Source organism: Pygocentrus nattereri, chromosome 8, assembly GCF_015220715.1.
Source record: "Pygocentrus nattereri isolate fPygNat1 chromosome 8, fPygNat1.pri, whole genome shotgun sequence".
Lineage (NCBI taxonomy): Eukaryota > Metazoa > Chordata > Actinopteri > Characiformes > Serrasalmidae > Pygocentrus > Pygocentrus nattereri.
The window spans coordinates 22,577,586-22,596,708 of record NC_051218.1 but is presented as its reverse complement, the minus strand read 5'-3'; the positions used below and the strand labels follow the sequence as shown (position 1 = coordinate 22,596,708).

General features: G+C 38.1%; 1 protein-coding gene across 1 annotated transcript; it reads right to left on the bottom strand.

Annotated features, from left to right (window-relative positions):
* Positions 1 to 1,919: 1,919 nt before the first annotated feature.
* On the bottom strand, positions 1,920 to 15,979 carry LOC108427808 (ubiquitin domain-containing protein 2-like). Its single transcript, XM_017698299.2, has 3 exons — positions 15,858 to 15,979; positions 10,532 to 10,768; positions 1,920 to 3,424 (listed from the first exon to the last, which is right to left on the bottom strand). The coding sequence occupies exons 1-3, from the start codon at positions 15,922 to 15,924 to the stop codon at positions 3,000 to 3,002; spliced, it is 729 nt and encodes a 242-aa protein (XP_017553788.1). The 5' UTR covers positions 15,925 to 15,979; the 3' UTR covers positions 1,920 to 2,999.
* Between the last annotated feature and the right edge of the window lie 3,144 nt (positions 15,980 to 19,123).

Below are 19,123 nucleotides of genomic sequence, written 5' to 3'. Positions count from 1 at the left end.
ACACACCCTGGGGTCCCCCTTTTTAAAAAGAGGCACCACCACCCCAGTCTGCCAATCCAGTGGTACCGCCCCCGATGTCCACGCAATGTTGAAAAGGTGTGTCAGCCAAGACAGCCCCACAAAATTCAGAGCCTTGAGGAACTCTGGACGGATTTCATCCACCCCTGGAGCCTTGCCACCAAGGAGCTTTTTAACTATACGTTAGCGACTTCAGCCTCAGTAATGGACAAGCCTATTCCCGTGTCCCCAGACTCTGCCTCCTCACTGGAGAATGTGTTGGTGGGATTGAGAAGGTCCTCAAAGTATTCCTTCCACCGCCCAATGACGTCTTTAGTCCAAGTCAGCAGCACACCATCTCCACTATATACAGTGCTAGTGGCACACTGTTTTCCCCTTCTGAGTCACCTGATGGTTTGCCAGAATCTTTTCGGTGCCGACTTAAAGTCACTTTCCAAGGCCTCACCAAACTTGCAAAATTTGTAAGTCGCTTTGGATAAAAGCATCTGCTAAATGTAATGTAATGTAATGTAATGTAACTCTTCCCACACCCGGGTTTTTGTCTTGGCAACTACTGAAGCCGCAGATCGCTTGGCCTCTCGATACCTGCCAGCTGCCTCTGGTGTCCTACAGGCCAACCATGCCTGGTAGGACTCCTTCTTCAGCTTGATGGCATTTCTCACCTGGGGTGTCCACCACCGGGTTTGAGGATTACCGCCCCGACAGGCAGCAACTACCTTGCGACCACAGCTACAGTCAGCCGCTTCAACAATGGAGGAGCGGAACATGGCCCATTCTGAGTTAATGTCCCTCACCTACCCCGATATCTGGTCAAAGTTCTGATGGAGGTGTGAGTTGAAGATCAATCTGACAGGTTCTTCTGCCAGACGTTCCCAGCAAACGCTTACTATACGTTTGGGTTTGCCTAGTATGACCTGGTATGACCCCGGACTGTTAAGCAACTTAAGTTGTACACCAAGCAAGAATGGGAAAGAATGCCACCTACAAAGCTTCAACAATTAGTGTCCTCAGTTTCTAAACGCTTATTGAGTGTTGTTAAAAGGAAAGGTGATGTAACACAGTGGTAAACACCCCTGTCCCAACTTCTTTGGAACGTGTTGCAGACATCAAATTCAAAATGAGTGAATATTTGCAAAAAATAATAAAGTTTATCCATTTGAACATTAAATATCTTGTCTTTGTAGTTTATTCAATTGAATATAGGTTGAAAAGGATTTGCAAATCATCGTATTCTGTTTTTATTTATGTTTTACACAATGTCCCAACTTCACTGGAATTGGGGTTGTACTTGAACATTTGAACATCTTATGTGTAGAACTTGTACTTTAAAGAACCATCAAAGTGAACGGTTCTGTCGTATTCAATCTATGGTATCTCTTCAAAAAACACTTTTTGGCACCTTTATATTTAAGAGTCTGGAGATGTCAAGCGAATAGCAAGAGTGCAAACAAATCGACACAAAGAGTTTACACAGTTTGCTGAACTCCAAGAACTTCCACTCCTGTAAATGTGAGACAGTGATGTCATGGTACAGTAGACCTGATCTTGCTGTAATAAGCCTGGGTTTATGAGTGAAACTGTGATTCCACAGTGAGAGAGACATTTACAGGACCTTTACTCAGTTCCTAATTTGTCCGCTACCTTAGGGAAGAAAGTAATGTACTCACAGTAGACACATTCTCAGCTTTTTCTAACCTTTTTTACATCTGACTATATGTCAGTTACCATGTACAAGGTTATCAGTGACATGGTGACATTTGACTTGTTAAAGGTTAGAAACACAAAAAATACATTTTTATACTAGCTTAGTGTAAAAAGTTTCACTTTGAGGAACTATTAGTTTCCAGGAATTTACACCCAGCCCTATGTAGCCTGGTTTATTGTAGAATAAAAAGCTGTCATTAAATAAACTCATTTATTCCAAAATCTGCAGCATTTAGAACCAAATACAGGATCAAGTGTTTTGAAATGTATGTCCATGTAACCGTACATTCCTTAATTGTGTCACACAGCATCTTAAGTGCCCATCATGCACTGTTCTGATACATTTACATACATCAAAACAGCACTATGATTATATCTCACAGTTGAACATAATGATAAGCTATTATAACATATGTAAAACTTGTCATGTCACTGCATACATAGTATTCATAAAAAACTATTACCCATACGTAGCCCTGTGCAAAAGTCAGAGACCACCCTTTCATTTATTTAATTTCTAGTCAAAAAGGCCACTAAGTATGTTTTATTACATTTTCAGCTTCCGAAATAAGCAGAAAACATGTATTTAAAGGAGAACACACAGAAGCCACAGCACTAAAATATAATATCCTTTTTTAGAATTTAGTGTGTCCACTTTCTGCACTCTGCACTTTATTCGAAATTCCATTCTTTTAGGGCCCATGTGTCAAACAGTGACTGACAGTCCTATTTGGTGTCTTTTTAAAAGGAAAAAATGGTTTTAGGATTGGAAGGATGGATAAGTGGACAAATTAAGTAGGCTGACACACAAAAGTATAAAGAAGACAAATTAAATACTAATAGATTTTATGTTATATGTATTGTTAGATGATTTTGTGTCATTTTCTGTTGAATGTGTTTCCTCTTTAAATAAAATGTATACATTGCACTTAATGGACATTTTGACTGAAAATTTAACTAATAAAAGAGTGACTTGCATTTACACAGTACTGTATATTATATGCATTAAAAATCTTACGCATGTAACAAGTCTTACAATCTGAGTGCTTGTGAAATCATCTCCATCTCCTGCCAGGGAATGCTTGAAAACATCAGCTGCAGTTTCTCTCTTCAGACATGAGAGGGCAGTAGAGTAAAAAGAGCATTTAAAAAAATTATAATTTCTTTGGAAAACAAAATGAAAATATTTAATATTAATAATGAAAATAACAGTGCAAAAAGATGCAACACCTCTCTTTATCGTGAGGTCTGTGTCAGTAAGAAAAGACTGGTCAGTTCTAGCTGACCTCTGGCACCAAGCGGTCTGGAGATGGCAGTGGGGGGTCGCTCATGATCACCTGGACCATGTAGTCTGCAGGGATGCGTAGCTCCTCCAGAGTGCTCCTATCGGCCAGTGGACGACCCGAGAAGAACCAGCGCTGGGCGGTAGTGGCCAGGCCCTCCTCTGCCTGTAGCCTGCCCTTCATCTGGCTCACGGAGTCGGTGCTATATACGTCCAAATGCACATCCCGTCCTGTGGAGAGACGCAAGCGAAGCTGAACCTCTTGGCCTTTCTCAGCTGGGGCCTCAGAGAGGTCTGGGGTCTGTGGGAGCTCAGGGTCACTGCTGGCTCGCTCCTCCATCATATTGACAGGTTGGGAGAGGCAGTAGGCTGGCAGTTGGTAGCGATTGCCCAACTCATCATAGCACTCAGACAAGGTGCCTGATGAAAGAATGACAGAGAGAGAGGTATCAAAATGTAATGACTAATATAAATATTTTTAGAGCTAAAAATTCTGATAAGCAGTAATATTGTTATGAGTTAATATAGTCAACATTTTGTAGCATGGAGTTTCACGTTTTTATTTTGTCCACACACTGAAATTAGATGTGAAGATATTTTACGTTTTAATTATTTTAACCATAATGGTATGGTACCCTCTATAAACGGGATCCAAGATTTTTAACTTGGATCAGCCGAATTGCAATGTTAAAACAATATATACAATATACAAATGAAAAAGTTAGATTTTAGACTGAAAATGTGAAGCAAATAAAGATCATGACCATTGATGTTAAAAATGAAGAAGTCTTGGGCAGTGGTTTGCCTACTTGGATCAATTATTAGCAACAAATGATTCAGCATTTAAGAAATACAACGCATACTGACACTGGAAAATCAAAGATGAAGGAGCTTGAAGAGAATTTTAAATGTAATGACGCCTCTCTGAATAAAGATCAGAAATGTCCAGGCTGGTCATCATGTTTAAGAAAGCTGGACAATAAAAAGTGAGACAGGAAAAATATTCATTCTTTTGAACTTTTGGTGATAGTGAGGAGTAATTTGGATGGCAAAGAAAACATAAAAATGGATCATTGACCAAACGAAGCCATTCCTCTCACTTGAAGCAATTATTTTGGACAATTGATTAGAAAATGCATGTTACATTGATTATATCTTATTGGGTGAGGTGATGGGTTAGGGTAACATTTTAGTGAGCTAAATCTGCCAACTGTATGCAGGCCTGTCTATAAAGCCTAACATACAAACACAGACACATTAAATCCTGAGAAATGAACAAATTAGAGGTATCTGTTCCTTAGGATATAATGCAGGCCAATGCAAATCAGTAACTGGTTTAAAGGTAAAAGGTAAAAGCTTATATGCCACAAACATATCCTGATTAATCAAATACATCTGATATTTTTCACTGTTTGATTTATGAAAATTAGTTTTATTTCTTACTGTAATAGAGGCAAATAATATAACAAAAATGAAGTATGTCAATATATTGAGATCAGGGGTCCAAGTACACTGGTACTACTATAATTCTGGGAAGCCCATCTTCAGCAAGCTCCAGCAGTGTTGATTTCTAATTCAACACTTCAACACGTCTACTAAACCTGATCATTAGTGAGTATGAGCAGGGAAATCACCAAACTGTGCTGAAGTCAGACCCTCCAGGACTAGGGTTGGATTGTCACGTTTTAACTCATGGCAAATCCAAAATGCTGCTTACTGAAACTTCAGCCAGTGTCACTTCACATTTAACCACAGTGCCTTTAACTTACAATACAGAGAAAAGGGAAGAGCACAGTCAGACACGCTGACATCTCACCTTTCACTTGCCATTTCCCCCACTGAAGTTTTAAAATGCCATGCATTTCTTTAAAAACTTTTCATATATAAAATTCTGGAATATCCCTTTAGAAAACAATTAAACCGTCAATGCTGTCGTTTCTGGGAAATGACAGGATGTGGGATGTCCACTAGATGGCAGTGCGGTATTTAAATGCAGTTATGTTTGTAGTCATAATCAATGATCATTGAATTGTTGTATTAATAGAAATAAGAAATAAAACGGTCTGGTTCTTATTGAACACCTTTAATTATTAATACAGCACTTCATTGCTGGATCTATTGTTTCCTACTTTTCCTGCTTGTTTACTTTTAGTTTTGCTCTCATTTTATTATGGTTTCATTATTAAGTTTCTTAGTGACCTTGAGCTTTGAAAAGGTGCTACATAAATAAATGTCCTTACTGTTATTATTATTATTGTTGTTCTTGTTGTTGCAAAATGTACTAAGGCCATCTCACTTTCAGGTTTATGTGTGGAAGGCCTTCCATCTTCATTGTCAAAAAATTACTATATATAAGCTACAAGTCTCCAACACTCCAGAAACAGAAAACAATTCATGTTGTGTTTTTTAGAGTAGAAAAAGAATCAAATGCTTTACACAGTGCCCAGCCAACAGTGAATCCATAGGGAAATATCCTGCCATTCAGAATCCAGGCCAGAAAATTTTAATTACACCATACATGCAACCAGGCAAGTCTGGCACTGTTCAGGATTCAATAAGAGAAGAGCAGAACACCAAGAAATGTGGTGCTTTATTGTTTTTGTGGCGCCGTAACCAACAGATTGAGCAATATGTCCTGGATTGGCAAGAGGGAGTCAAAGCAAAGCCTGTAAATCAGGGACTCAAAGAGTCCCCTATAGATCAAACCCACTGTGGATATGGCATCTAGACAATATGGGAGTGTGTGCTTGTGATGGCTTTCCTGATACACATGGGGTCATACACATGTCCAATATGTAACCTCTATGTATTAAGAATTTTCTGACCCTTTTCCTAAACCTGATCATGACCTAAACTCAATAACTAAAAAATAAATGTGTCGGCCCTTTTAGATTTAAAGAATGAATTTTATAGCTTTTTAAAAATAATCAGGTAGGAACTAGTAATAATTTACTCACCAAATATCCTCCGTTCTTGATGCTGGATGTACTTTAAGTTATTTAATACTTCAGTAGTTTTTGATCTGGTACTTTTGTGCTCCTACCGGCATTTTCAGAAAATTACTTCCACTTGACTCATAATTTACAGAAGCACATTTACTTAAGGGTGCTCTGTCCCCTTCTGTTGAATTGTTTTTGGCCCTGACATTTTAGGTTGCTTTTTTTTCCACAGCATTTCCTCTAGACACATCACTCTCAGCATGAAGACCTATCCAGTTATAAAAGAAACCAACAACCTGTCCAGTCTAACAGCTGCAGCAAGCTGGAACATGCAGACTACATCACAGTGTTCAGCCAAATACCTGTCAACTAGGTTCTTTGCTAAAGCAGTCCTTACCTAATGTAGCTAACTCATCTTGCTTGCCTGTGAAATCATCATAACCCATTTTCCTTCCATACATTTACACATTTCTTATTAAAACATGGTTTTAAGGAGGGACTCTGATCTAGCAGAGCATTTTCACTCGATGATAGCTGGGTTTTTGGGAGAATAATTTAAACATGATGTTATTAGTTAGTACTACTTGTTTAACATAATCAAAAAATCAGAAGATGTCTTAGATTCAGGCAAACTTTGATGAAACACTACAAGACAACAAGGAAAACAACAACTGTTTTATTTTTAAGACATTATATATGGCAAATCATGCTTAATATTACCAGGCACATAAATTAACAATCTTTATATTCTGGTCATGCCACAACTTTATGTTTGTAGCAAGTGTCTATTTTAATCAGAATGCTGATTACATTATGACAGGAAATGATGGTGGATTTCTGTTGAAGCATGCACAACAGAAACAAATGTAATCAATCCAAAATCTGAAAGGTCGGTGTGTACTTCTCAAGGAGCTAAACAGAGAGAGGACAGAAGGAAAATGATACAGCTGCTCATTCATTATGCATATGTGTGTGAGAGAGAGGAGGACCTGGAGGCAGCATGCAGGTTTAACGATCAAGCTAATCCTCAGAAATGCAGAGAGGTCTTCCAAATATTATTGGAATATTGGATATTGACACTTGACACTTTTAGTGGTATGTGGCAGGAATGCAGGGATGGTATTGGAATCATATCAGTATCGCTAGAGTTTTGTTTTTTTTAAAAAAATCATAATTGGACAGCTGCTTAGATTTCACTGATAACGGATTTTTAATGATGTATTTGTTGAACTCCAGAACAGCAGAGTATTTAGGTGATGTGCATGTGCTAAATATGTTTTTTTTATCATTTTACTGCATTTGTAACTCTGCAAAGATAAAACTTACATTTCTCTATAATACCAATCTAGGTAGATGCTTTACATTCATAAATGTTTATGTCTGTATTGCTGTATTGGCAGTAGCAGATGTTTACATGAATGTACTGGAAATCGGAACCAGACCATAATTCCTATTTTGGTGCAACCTGCAAGGCTCAGAGATGTGCAGTGATTTTAGAATCATATTAGCACTGACCAGTAATAAAAAAAAGCTATCATGATTGGACTGATGACTATATTTAAGCAATAATTCACTTACTAAAATATTATGCCATTTATTGTATGCTGAGAAGAGCATGATGTTTAGGCACCGCTGGGCTACCACACTAAAATGTATGCATTTGTAACTCTCCACGATTAAATGTTACATTTCTCTGTAATGCTATTGTGTCTATACATGTGTCTGTCTCACCATCAGATGACAGATATGTACAAGAAAAAACTTGGATACTGGCATCTGCCCAGCATTCCTATATGAGTGCATAGCTAAGAATCATGTATCTTCCAAATAGCTTCATTCCTTGTTATATAAATCCTAAAGTAAACCTACAGCAGCCAACAGGAGATGAGAAGTAAATGCTTGTCAGTTAAATTTACTCATCTCTAGTGCTATATAATATGGCAATACTGACTTTTAGTTTTTGCAGATTTTAGCGTAGCTAACTTCAGTACATGTAACTTTTGTTGGAGGTTTCAATTTGATGTGAATAAAAAAAAATAGTTCAAAATACATAAAAGCAAAACTGACAGTCTAAGTTTACTTCTTGAAAATCAGACTTCCCTCTGGTTAATATTTACAATGCTGTAAGGTTCTCTTTGGTAATATTTTAAGAGAAGCAGAACCAAAGATAACAGTCAAATCAAAACAAGCTGTGCCAACATTGAACGCAGAAAGCACAGGTTCATTAACTGTTAATGTAAACTTAAATAACATCAAATATTATAATACTGTGTTATGCTTTGAAAACATTATTACAGTACTGCCAGCATTATTAGGGGCTAATGTTTTCCAGCAGTTTCTCCTGCCTGTCCCACCTCTCGGGGAGAGGAAAGGGAGAGAGTGTTCAGTTTCAGGGTAAAACAGCTATATTTAGAAAAACACTTTGCCAAAACCCCAGTTCCCTTCTGATTGCTCTTAAACAACTCAGTGTGGAGCTTCCCTAAAAGTCTGAATCTTTCAAGGGGAGCCTGTTTAACTCATTCTGAAAATCACCATGAAACAGTCTTTTTTTCCCTTCATCTGCCTTTAAGGAAGAAGGGTGAGAACGGCAAAGGGAGTGGAGCTACACTGATAAGACCCAACTAAACCTGGAGCACAGAAGCAGGAGATGTGATGCTTCATACTAATTTGCTGTTTTAAAATCCAGTTTACAGATGTCTTGATTAGGCCTTATGAACAAAACAGTGGAGAGTGACAGAGAAGATAAGATAGTGATAAGTTCTACCTGGTATATTTCTGATAATAAGAAGAGATGCAAGAATGAGGGCTGCACAATATGAACAAAACATACTATTGTGATCATCATGATTAATATTGCATCTGCAATAGGATTTGCAATATGACAGAGCACATTCAGAATCCATAAATACCTAGCATTCATAGATTCTGTACTATTCATTAAACACAAACCCATTAACATTAAAATAAATGTAAATATCCATTAAAGTCCCAGAATGTATTTTCTTTCTAGGTACATTAATGTGGGCAAACAATCTGCATCAACAAATTATGTCCTGTGAATGACTTTTGAATGTTTAATAACGTTTTTTTTTTTTTTTTTGCCAATATCCACCTCTTTTGATATATACGGGGCAGACCTAATCTTGGGAAATGCTCACGAAAGCAGAATCCTCACCAGTGGCGTAGACAGAGTTGCTTTTTGGATAGGCCTGTGAAGTCACTTTGGTAGATACAACTTCGAAATGTGACCGTGTCCCACATTTTCATTACATCAGGCTGTAGCCTTTCACAACAGGTGTGCAGTCATCACCAAAACACTGGAACAAAACACAACCAGCATTGCAGCACCCTCTACTAAAAAGACTATTCTATGCGTTCACTTGCTAGAGCCACAATTGCCCGATGAACAGGACAAAACTAACATTAAGGCAAAGTCAGACAAAAGCAGGGAAAAGCATCACAGCAAACCCAAATGGAGTCATCCTAGGCTAAAACATACTGCCAAAGTAGGCAGACCAAAAAGCGACATGACTGAAATAAAACCAGACAGCTAAGACATACAAAGATGAGAAAACACAGTAAGAGGAAGTAAGGGGAATTTAAGAAGTAATTAATGGTCAAAATGAAAGATCTAATGGCCATTAACCATCAAAGTTGTTTTATTGCCTTTTATAAGGTAAGGACTGCTCTTAGTATGAAGTGGAAATAAGTGGAGATTTGAGCATAAATGAATAATCAGCTTCAGTGCATGAAACCAGCACACCAGCACCTCATTTACATGTCATTTACATGAAGCACACACTAATTCATGCAGATGTTTCAGTAACCAGCCAATAAAATGGCAGTGTTTGGCATGAAAGCTAATGGCCGTGCTCATGGGCGGAGTTTGATGTCCAACAGTGAGTGCACTCCTCCCCTGCTGACCAAACTTAATAACATTTAAATGACAACAACTGGAAAAAAATAAAATGTGAATTAAACAAAATACTCTTAGTGTTGTTAACATAGTAGAGTGTAGAGTGATTGTTCAATGTAATTAATTCCCTAAAATAAATGCTGTATTATTGCAGTGTATGACACAAAAGCACAGTGTAATGTGTCTTTAATGGAATGTGAAATAGTTGCAGCACTTGTTTTTATCAGTGCACATGTAAAGTAATAAGCAGCGGTTAGTACACAGACAATGAGTAAGCAAGCAATAAACTAATGACAAACTAACTTATCAACTAAAAGTATACTCAATTACTAGTTGATAAGTGCTTAATCAGTTACTAAGTAATAGCTAATGCTTAATGAAGAGTTAACTATTAACTAAATAATGGGAAATTAATAGTTGATTATTATATAATTAATGATTGATTAGTGACCCTTAATGTAAATTGTTACCAATTCTTGTTATTTCACATTACATATATCCTGCCCACATGAATAGTTTTAAACCATAGTCTCAGGTAACAGAAGATGTATGTATGGTATCTTTGAAATATCATATTAAAGAAATCAGTATCGCAGAAAGACTGAAAAGCAATGCATTCTGCAATGCTACAATGCATATCGATGCCACAGACACCAAAAGTAGGATTTGTACCATGAGGCAGAGTGATGCTGGCTCCATCGAGGATGGCCTGAGCCAGCTCATGTTCCTCACTCTCAAAAGCATGTGCTGCTGCTTTGAGCGCGTCCCAAATCTCTTTCCGGCCCTCAAAGGCAGGAGCCGTGTCCCAGAACTCGTCCCTCTTACTGCGCAGCTGCTCTTCTGTCATCGGGTAGTCACTCTTCCATTTAGGTTTTTCCCTCCGTAAAGGCTGGTTCCTCCCCAAGGCCACTGCAGGACAGAGGCAGAAATGACACTGCAAACTAAATCATATAGCAGATTGCGCAGTACACTTACCAGTATATATATTGTCTATTTTATCAGCACTTACCATACAGGTGCACTTTGTAGTTCTACAATTACACACTAACTAGTCCATCTATTCTCCATTGTTAGCACCCTTTCATCCTGTTCTTCAATGGTCAAGACACAGGACCCCACAGGACCACCACAGAGTATTCATTATTTGGGGAGTTGTAATAGTACGTGCTGTGCTGTTACAAGTGGATCATACACAAGTTTTTAAACACATCACTGTCAGTGCTGGTCTGAGAATAGTCCACCAAACAAAAATATCCAACCAACAGCGTCCTTTGACCCCTGACCATCCTTTGACCCCAACACAAAATGTGCAACAACAGATGAGCTATCTGATTTTACATAGGTACACAAGATGGTACAGAATGACCAACCACCCAAATACTAAATGCTTTGTGGTGGGGTCCTGACCATTGAAGAACGGGGTAAAAGGGGGCTAAGTATGCCGAGAAACAAATGAACTACAGTCTGTAAAAGTGCACCTATATGGTAAGCAAATTATTTATGAACATAGGTGCTCCTAATAAAGTGCTCGGTGATATGTATGTACTTTACATTATGTAGGATACAGTATTTGTCATAAAATGCAATGTGCTTGAATAGCTGGTCATCCTACGCAATGAATTCTAGTACTTTTTTAGCTACTTTCCACTTTGGCATTATTCTTTCTAAATGTTTTCAGGTGCTTAAAAAAACTGGCTACATATGTCAAACGTGTGCTAGCAGTGACTTTCCTCTCTTTTTCTGTTGTTTTGCTGTGTTTTGCATATTGAACATTGCGTTGTGTTTTCAGGTGGCATCAAACTTGTAGTGGAGAAGTTCTTGGGTGCTGTATACCCTCTTGGAATGTACAGCAATTACAAATTACTTGTCTTATTTATCTAATGTCCCTTGTGGAAAGCAAAAAATAGTTCCACACAGCTGACATTTTCACTGTTGGTCTACTGCTGCTTAAACTGTTTGGAACGTGTGTGAACTGGCTACAGTTCTACTTAATGTTTCCAATTTCCAGTACTACTGAAATAATTTAAAGTCTTAGATCATTCAGAGAAAAAAAGGTGGGAAGCCAACATTTTGGTGCACCCCTAATGTATACAAGTATACATATAATACATTCTATAAGTCCTGTAAGGTATATTATGAGCTATGTATTAAAAGACAATAGGAACAACATGAACCATGTCTAAATGTATTCCAAAGGAGATGTAATACATAAATGACAAATGAGTATAGGATTGCCTACCAGTGCACTTGAAGCCATAATCATAAAACAGTGAGTACAGATATACTGCCTATATGAATTATTCACTGCGGGAGCTGTGAAACCCTGTGAAGGGAGCTGTGAGACAATAACTGCACTGAGCTTAATATCAATGTGATGCTTGACTCTGGACCAATGAGCAAATGGAAGAACCATTTGCTTCATCTCAAGATTTAAGATTTAAGATATAGGATTAGTTTATTGTCAAGTGTAATCAGAATCCAGAGCATTCAAAAATACAATGAACTTCAACTTTAGCAGCATTTTCCTACATACAAAAAATCATAAATAGAAGTAAAAAGGGCCAATAGAGGAGGGATTATTACACATAAAAGAAGACATTGCACATACTATACAAGATCACCAGATAACAAGTAACAATAAATAAATAAAAGGTGCCGGCAGTACAGGTGACTGGCAGTCAGAAATTCGATCGATGGCAGTAATAACACTGAATTCTGTACATACAGTGTAGGAAGGTGTGGTACTATGTGGAGAAATACTACAAAGTAAGAGACAACATGTTGGGTAAACTTTTGTACAGTATACAGTAAACTGTTGAATAATACAATGTAATGCTGCAATATATACAATTCGCCAGAATATGGTTCAATATATACATGAGATGTGATATATTCAATTTACTAGAGTTCTCTACAAAATGGACTAGTGCAGTGGAAAAAATGGTGCAAGATGCAACATATACAATATAAATATAAAAGTGAATGAATGAAGGGATATGCAAATGAAGGGATTTTAAAAGGTGCACATTGTGTTTACCAGCAAGAGTTAACCCCTTAAATGGCCAGGGCCAACCAGCAGGCCCAAAGATTTATTACACACTTACATAACCAAAGAACTGTTGCATTAAAGTCTCTTTAGTTACTAAATAATAAGACCTAGTATGTAATAGGCCTGGAATCTAAGGGGCTAGCCTGCAGTTTGTGAAGACAAGAAAATTATATTAGGAAAGAAAGAGACAGACTCAGTGTGTGACTATTTTCAGTTTCCTTCCTTTGCACTGATGAAGTACATAAATAATCAGGCCTTTCTAGCGATCAGAACTAAAAGTCGCACATGAAATGCTGACTGCTGGTATCCAATGCCAGTAAAAACAACACAAAGTAGCTCTACAAGGTTCAAAGGCACATTATGAGATAAAACAGGCAACTTGTAACTGCAACCCTGAGTTATTACAAGATAAAGAGCCTGCTGCTGGAGAGGTTAGGTAGAAGCTTAAGTAAATCACCATATGCCTGTCAATTTGACATTTAAATAGAAGAGTTTAAATATTGTTTATTCTATTCTGCACTGTGCTTGATATGTGCTCTATTACACACATTCTTATTGGCACACACAGCTTGCCAATAGACATTAGGAGTAGGAGACTACTCACTATTTATGAAACATACTAGGCCTGTCACGATGATTCCGTTTTAGCTGACGATTGATTCCACCATAAAACTGTGATTAACAATTTAATTGTCATTTTTATTGCATGTAAATATTAAAGTACATGCATAAAGTGGACAAAATAGCTGATCAGCTATCTTTCTGTCTTGCAATGGATACTCAATAGCTCCCAACTGACAACAGAAACAGATCAAGCTCAAATAAACAAATATTACTCATCGTTGCCCTCTAAATGTACTATAAGATATAGACTATAAGTCACACATTGGAACTTTTGTTGTTAACAAAACCAAGATAACAGTGGTGGAAAATAATTGTGACCAGCTATAACAAAATAACTGTGATCAGGCCTAAGACATACTTTTTCTGCCAATTAAGACACAGTGTCCACATCAGCAATGGATGATGCGCTTATCGTACTCCAAAAGAGCAGAACATTAGGTGACTCTGTGCTAAAATATCTGAATTTTATTTGTTTTACTGCTTCTTTAACTCTCCACCAATCCATCTTACATTTATTTGTAATTTTTTATTACAAAATTGCTAACTTTTTATGTTTATGTATTGGCCTCTGTACCCGCATCAGCAGATACATACATAAAAAATTGATGTCGGCATTAGCCCACAATTCCCATATAGGTGCATCCCTACAGATGACCACAGTCATGCAGGTATGTGCTGAATCAACACTCGAAACGATGTACCAAAATTTTTAACTGTATTATCAGTCTTTTGGGAGAGTCTCTCACTCTGTCTATTGTGGAAATAACAGGCAATGGTGTAAGTAAATGAGCCAGATATGTGGGCACAGTCCTTGTATTGTTATAGCTCAGGTGCACTGTTTTATAAGATCAATATTTCACACAAGAACAATTGCTATTTTAAAACTCGTGCCTCGTGGCCTGGAGGAAAATGAGCTACCGTAAGAAGACAATGTAGATTTGATTTACTTGATGTAATTGGTTTTGACCTGTATAAAACAGTAGAATAGTGGAGGGAATCTCTACGTACCTCACGACTTGTTTTGACTACAATTCAAGGTGCCTGCATTTTTATTTGATCTTCTTGTTATTTGTGTGTCTTACTGTATACAGTATAGCTCATATTGAATACTAATGATATTACAAATTACTACTGAATTAGAATGCTATTCTGTTAGCAATTGGTCGAGGTGGTTGTCAAATAAAGCATGTTTACTATGGTTTACGACCTTTTATCTCATACACCTGAAAACGGTGACCAATTTGTGAGTGGAAACGTGCGCATTAGTGCAATCCAAGCTGAGCTGTGCCATCATATCCTGCTTTAGAATGTTTCTCAGTGCACAAGAGTTTAATTTACAGGAAGGGAAATGCAGAGTGTTTGTAAACAACAGTCATAATATTTTGTGCATTGATTCATGCAAAGGAAATTTTTCCAAATATATTTAACAAATGTGTAAATGTTTAAAAATGACACTAGTACATGTGCTTAATCTATATATCTGCATATATTTAAATACATTGCCATATAAATGCATACAATGCCATATATTTAAACATGGTTCATATATTTAAAAATATTACACACACACACACAGACACACACACACACACATATATATATATATATATATATATATATATATATATATATATATATATATATATATATGTATATATGCACATACAGTTTTAATCCATATGGTAGAATCTTTAAAGAGAATCACAGTGCACTATTTCCCCCTCACCTGTAAGAACACTGTAAACAGTTGTTGTCAAAAAGCAGTAAATTTTATAACAATTGAGTTATTGGCATTTTTAATTGCTGGTGTGAACCTGATTTACATTTGAATCTAATATATTTACACCTCTGTTTTCAGTGGAAGTGAGCCCAGATTAAGCCATTAAAGCATACTAAACATATTTTTTCAATGAGACACCACTGATGCTGTGTCTTCAGCCAAAGTCCCAAAGTAGGGCTGTAGATCTCAGTATGATGTCACTGACAAAACTTCACCTACATTTTTAATTCACATGTGATAAATATGCTGCAGTGGAACTCCTAGTGGAAAGACACTGGAAACTTTCTCATGCAAGCTCCGTTAACAGTTTCGACGACAGAAACCCCGAAAAAACTAATGGAACTAGTGATACACACACAAGTAGGGAAGCAGATCCGAGGCTTCCTCCTCACAGAGAAGTTCAGGGTCACACTGAATCTATCAGAATGAAATGACAGTGAATGACATGTCGTATAACGTTAGGCTATCCAAAGTCGGAGACACACTGAACTCAAGTGAACGCAAGAGGACAGACAGAGAAACGTAAGAAAAAGCGGGTCCCGTACCTCCGGTTCCGTCCGAGTTTCCGTTCAGACTGGCCGAGTCATGGTGACTGCCCACACAGCCTCCCATGGAGAAGAGCACAACTCTTTCGCTTTCTGCGCTTCTCTCCTCGTCCACCCTCCCTCCTTCCCTCCCACCACAACAGACTGACACACACACGCAGTACGAGCAGCAGCAGGAGTCGGAGGGGGGTCACAATATCTTACGTAGCAGATTTTATTAATGACCACAATTCCTCTAAATATTGGGTTTTAGTTACGAAACATTAACTCTATAAAACAATGACATATAAATGACAGAAATAAACGTTTTCGTTTGTTCTGACGTTGAGGATCCGAATTTACTACTGTGCACCTTTTTATAGTTTGCTTCCCTCTGCAGAGAGACCGTCAACAGCGCTGTATTTGCTTGATGTCTCCAGTAGAGGCCGCTGTTTGCTCAAAAATGTCCACTCGTACAGTCGCAGTTCTCTAACCACTTGGTGTCACTGTGCCAAAAGTTTTAATCCCGTCGGTTTGTATCAACGGTCAAAAAGGCTAGTTCACATGCATGTTTAGCCACTGTTTCTGATGAGTTCATCCTCTCCATTCGCTGAAAGGAGGAAACCGCAACAAGCGACAGATATTCCAGCAGCGCAATGCAAGCCACACAGTTCATTAAGTGAAATTCAGAACAGATTTAAAACCCATTATTTTGGGACATATGTGGAGAAGAAAAATCCAACCACCGTGAATAGTCTGTGGACAACAATGTAGATTGTGTAGGAAGCAGTTTCTTTAAATCTTTTTAAACTTTTGGAATGTATGTCAAACAGTGTGAGCTCGTCTTCAAGACTAAATGACATATAAAATGCTGATAAACACTACACATTGTCAAAAAGAGTTGCTCAAACATTGTCGTTCATAATCATCCCTGACACACCAAAAATTAAAGACAAAATAGGTAATGCACTCTAACAGTTTACAGTGTTTATCAGCATTCTGTGGGTCCTCTAGTCTTGAAGACGACCTCACACCACTTTGTCAGAGGTTTTTCAGATTATTAAAAAGGACTGCCTCCCACATATTCTTCACTGCTGGCCACAGATGCTTGGCTTTATCTTTTCTACACATTTCCCAACATGGCCCCACAAGATCTCATTGCTCTTTAAATCATGCGTGAATTTCACTTAATATTTTGCATAGCATGTTGTTTCAGTGTCTTGTTGAAAAATAAAAAAAAATAAGAATAAATAGTGTCATTTATTGAGTCATGCATACATTTTATATAAAATTGCAGCATCCTTCCTGTTGTGCTTTAAAAATGGGATAGCATTGAGAAATTTATTTTAATCTGCTTTTCATATGGATTAATCCTTGTATATTCTAACTTTATGTCTATTAGGAGCCTCATCAGTGAATAACTGAGTGAAAGGAGTCTCAGACTAGAATATGTCGCAGAGGCAGCAGACCAAAAGCTTGGTCTGTATCAATGGTCAAAAAAGCTAGTTCACATGCACAATGTTTAGCCACTGTTTCTGATGAGTTCATTTTCTCCATTCACTGAAAGGAGGAAACCGCAACAAGTGACAGATATTCCAGCAGCGCAATGCAGGATGCCACACAGTTCATTAAGTGAAATTCAGAACAGATTTAAAACCCATTGAAATCTCATGTAGCTATGTTGGGACATGTGTGGAGAAGAAAAATCCAACCACGGTGAATAGTCTGTGGACAACAATGTGAACAACTGAGTGAAAGGAGTCTTGGAGTGGATTGTGTTGCAGAGGCAGCAGACCCAAAGCTGGGATGAAGTCATCATGGTGATCTCACCACTTTCAGAATGTGAAAGAAAATCTCAATTGACTGAACTAGACCTTGGTCTGATTTGCAACACCTGTCTTTCTATACAGATTATATGCATGTGTGTGTGTGTGTGTGGGGCTGGGGGGGGTGGGGGGTTAGGGAGTGCCAGTGCATGCTTCCTTGCTTAATTGCATGTGTGTAAACTAGGTTTGTAGCACGTGTAAAAGACATGTCCGAAAAAGCAGCAGTAACCATAGTCTTAATGAAATCATCCATGAACAATGAGCATGTTATTGTAATGACATAAGATGTCAGTGCAGCTAAGAAAGCATGTGTATTGTATGGCAAGTTTCAGTGCTGTGTCCAATAATTGGAGTCATGAGGGAGGCAGAGAGGAATGGAATTGGAGAAGGCAATATAAAGCAAGGGAGAAATGGCACAGCTGCTGAATTTGAGCTGAACAAGCTGCAGTCTGCCTCCTCAGTTGCAATGTTTAGACAAGACCACTGCTGAAAGACTGCTGAGTATTTCCTGTGTTGCTAGTAAAACATTTAGTGACTTTAACACCCCTACTAATTATTGAGTTTATCAGTTTCAGCCACACCCATTGAAAACAGGAGTATAAAATCAAGCACATAGCCATACAATCTCCATAGACAAACAATGGCAGCAGAATGGATGTACTGAAGAGCTCAGTGACATTAAACATAGCACTGTCATAGGATGCCACCTTTACCACAACTGCCTCTTGAAGTAACATCAACACAAGAACTGTATGTCAATAACTGTGCATCATGGGTTTTCATGGCCAAACGCCTGTACACAAGCCTAAGATGACTATATGTGTTGCCATGCATCAGCTGGAGTGATGGAGCGGTGGAAACATGTTCTCTGGAGTGATGAATCACATGATGAATCTGACAGTCTGGTGGACAAATCAATGTTTGGCAAATGACAGGAGAATGCCGCAGATCAGAAAGTTTTCTTTGGAATTTTATGCTTCCAACAGTTTGGGGAAGGCCCTCTCCTGCTCTACCATAACTGTGCCATAATGTGCCATAAAGATATGGCTTGATGAGTTTTGTGTGGAGGAAGTACAGTGGTCTGCACAGAGCCCTCGATTCAACCCCACTAAACACCTTTAGGATGAACTGGACCACCAATTGCGAGACAGGCCCTCTCATTCAGCATCAGTGCCTGACCATATAAATGCTCTTTTGACTGAATAAGCACGAATTCCCACAAACACTCTCCAAAATCCTGTAGAAAGCCTTATCATAAGAGTACAGGCTGTTATAGGTTGTGTCCCAATTCAGTGGCTGCGTCCTTCAGAGGCTGCACTTGAAGGCTGATTGGGTCAAAGCAGCATAACTAGGCTGTTCCATTTCGAACGCTTCTTCATATGCAGCCAAGAAACATTTCCTTCTTTTCCATGGCAGCGTGGATCCTTTGTCGGCCAACATATCGTGAGGTTAATTGCGTGG

Coding starts and splice junctions, on each gene's coding strand:
- LOC108427808 (XM_017698299.2), bottom strand. CDS start 15,924: ATGGGAGGCTGTGTGGGCAGTCACCATGACTCGGCCAGTCTGAACGGA. Junction 10,769..15,857: donor AAACTCGGACGGAACCGGAG/GTACGGGACCCG, acceptor TCTGTCCTGCAG/TGGCCTTGGGGAGGAACCAG. Junction 3,425..10,531: donor CAGCATCACTCTGCCTCATG/GTACAAATCCTA, acceptor TTCTTTCATCAG/GCACCTTGTCTGAGTGCTAT.